At 38.2% G+C, this 1,946-nt stretch overlaps 1 protein-coding gene across 1 annotated transcript; it reads left to right on the forward strand.

The window, feature by feature from the left end:
* Positions 1–907: 907 nt before the first annotated feature.
* Positions 908–1,531, forward strand: Rpl24l1 (ribosomal protein L24 like 1). Its single transcript, XM_039100356.2, has one exon. It carries the CDS (start codon positions 932–934, stop codon positions 1,514–1,516), a length of 585 nt encoding a protein of 194 aa, XP_038956284.1. The 5' UTR covers positions 908–931; the 3' UTR covers positions 1,517–1,531.
* Positions 1,532–1,946: the final 415 nt, after the last annotated feature.

Consider the following 1,946-nt stretch of genomic DNA (forward strand, 5'->3'; position numbering starts at 1 on the left):
GACCCCCAAATGTGTGCCGTGCAATGTGTACAGGCATACAAGTGAGTTCATAAAGTATAATACAATTTAACAATTTTTTATTGTTTCTATTACAGATGTTTTGCCTGCCTGCATGTCTGTGTACCACATCCATACAGTGTCCACAAATGCCAAAAGGGGTCATGGAATCTCTGGAACTGGAGTTCTCAATGATTGTTAGCCACCATATACGTGCTAGGAATTGAATCTCGGACTTCTGAAAGGCCAACCAGGGCTCTTAACAACAGAGTCATCTCTCCAATCCAATATCGTGGTTTGGTGTTTTGGGGTTGTTTTGTTTTTAAATACTTGGAAACGAAATCAGGGGTTCCCTGACCAAGACCTATGCAAGATTGAGCGATCAGTATTCCATTACATATGAGAGGCAGCTCCTCCCTTAGTAGCTATGGGCAGTTAGTAATTGTTAGGGAAGGGGTACCTTTCTCTGAGATGCTCTTGAAAAGGGTTACTGTGGGAGGGGAATCATTTCTACAGTTGACCATGCTCATGCCAGGAAATTAAACAGAGTGAATCATAAGATAAAAATGACATGAAAATAGGAGGGAGACTTGTCTAGAGAAGAGGAGACTGTAGGAGTAGAAGGGGGAGAAAGATAAATTGTAATGCCCCAAATTTTATATATATATATATATATATATATATATATATATATATATATATATATATATATCAAAGAATAATAAATAATGAAAAATTTACATTCTTACATACAAAAATCTATAACACATTATATCTAGCATGATCAGATTGGATGTAAAGATGATTCAGCACATAAAGACATATATATATATATATATATATATATATATATATATATCACGCAATATAAAAGGATTCAACCTTTCTCTTCGCCATCTCCCCCCCCCCCCCCGGCAGGCCGACATCTGTCACCATGAAGGTCGAGCTGTGCAGTTTTAGTGGGTACAAGATCTACCCGGGACACGGGCGGCACTACGCCAGGACTGACAGGAAGGTTTTCCAGTTTCTTTCTTTCTTTCTTTCTTTTTTTTTTTTTTTTTGGTTCTTTTTTTCGGAGCTAGGGACCGAATCCAGGGCCTTGCACTTCCTAGGTAAGTGCTCTACCGTTTTCCAGTTTCTTAATGACAAATGTGAGTCCGCATTCCTTTCCAAAAGGAACCCTCAGCAAATTAACTGGACTGTCCTCTACAGAAGAAAACACAAGAAAGGTCAGTTGGAAGAAATTCAAAAGAAAAGAACCAGCCGTGCAGTCAAGTTCCAGCGGGCTATCACGGGCGCTTCTGTGGCTGATATAATGGCCAAGAAGAATCAGAAACCAGAAGTTAGGAAAGCTCAGCGAAAGCAGGCTATCAGGGCTGCCAAGGAAGCAAAAAAGGCTAAGCAGGCATGGAAGAAAACAGCAATGGCTGCTGCCAAGGCCCCCACAAAGGCAGACCCTAAACAAAAGATCCTGAAGCCTATGAAGGTCTCTGCTCCCAGAGTTGGTGGGAAACGTTAATTTGGTAGATGAGAGTTTAAAAATAAAGATTTATCTTTAACTCTAAAAAAATAAAAATAAAATAAAAGAATTCAAGGGCATAAACCACATGATTATCTAGATAGATGCTGAAAAAAAAATCTTAAACAAGCAAACAAAAGAGTGTTTTATCTTTGCCTTAAAGTGAAAAGATAGAAAAGCGTATTCCAAGGAAGTGGGACAAGGAAGTTAGCAGATATCTCTATACTAGTTTCTGATAAAATAGACTTCCAACTGAAAGTAAACAGAAGAGATAAAGACTGACACGTCATTCTAATCAAGGGAACAATTAACTAAGAATATGTAACAATCCTTAGCACATACGTGCCAAACTCTACTGAATCCAAATGTCATTAAAAAGTACTATTAGATTTCACATCACAAATTTAATTCCAGTTCACTTGTACTTGGT

The sequence above is a fragment of the Rattus norvegicus genome, chromosome X (assembly GCF_036323735.1).
Source record: "Rattus norvegicus strain BN/NHsdMcwi chromosome X, GRCr8, whole genome shotgun sequence".
In the NCBI taxonomy this organism is placed as follows: Eukaryota; Metazoa; Chordata; class Mammalia; order Rodentia; family Muridae; genus Rattus; species Rattus norvegicus.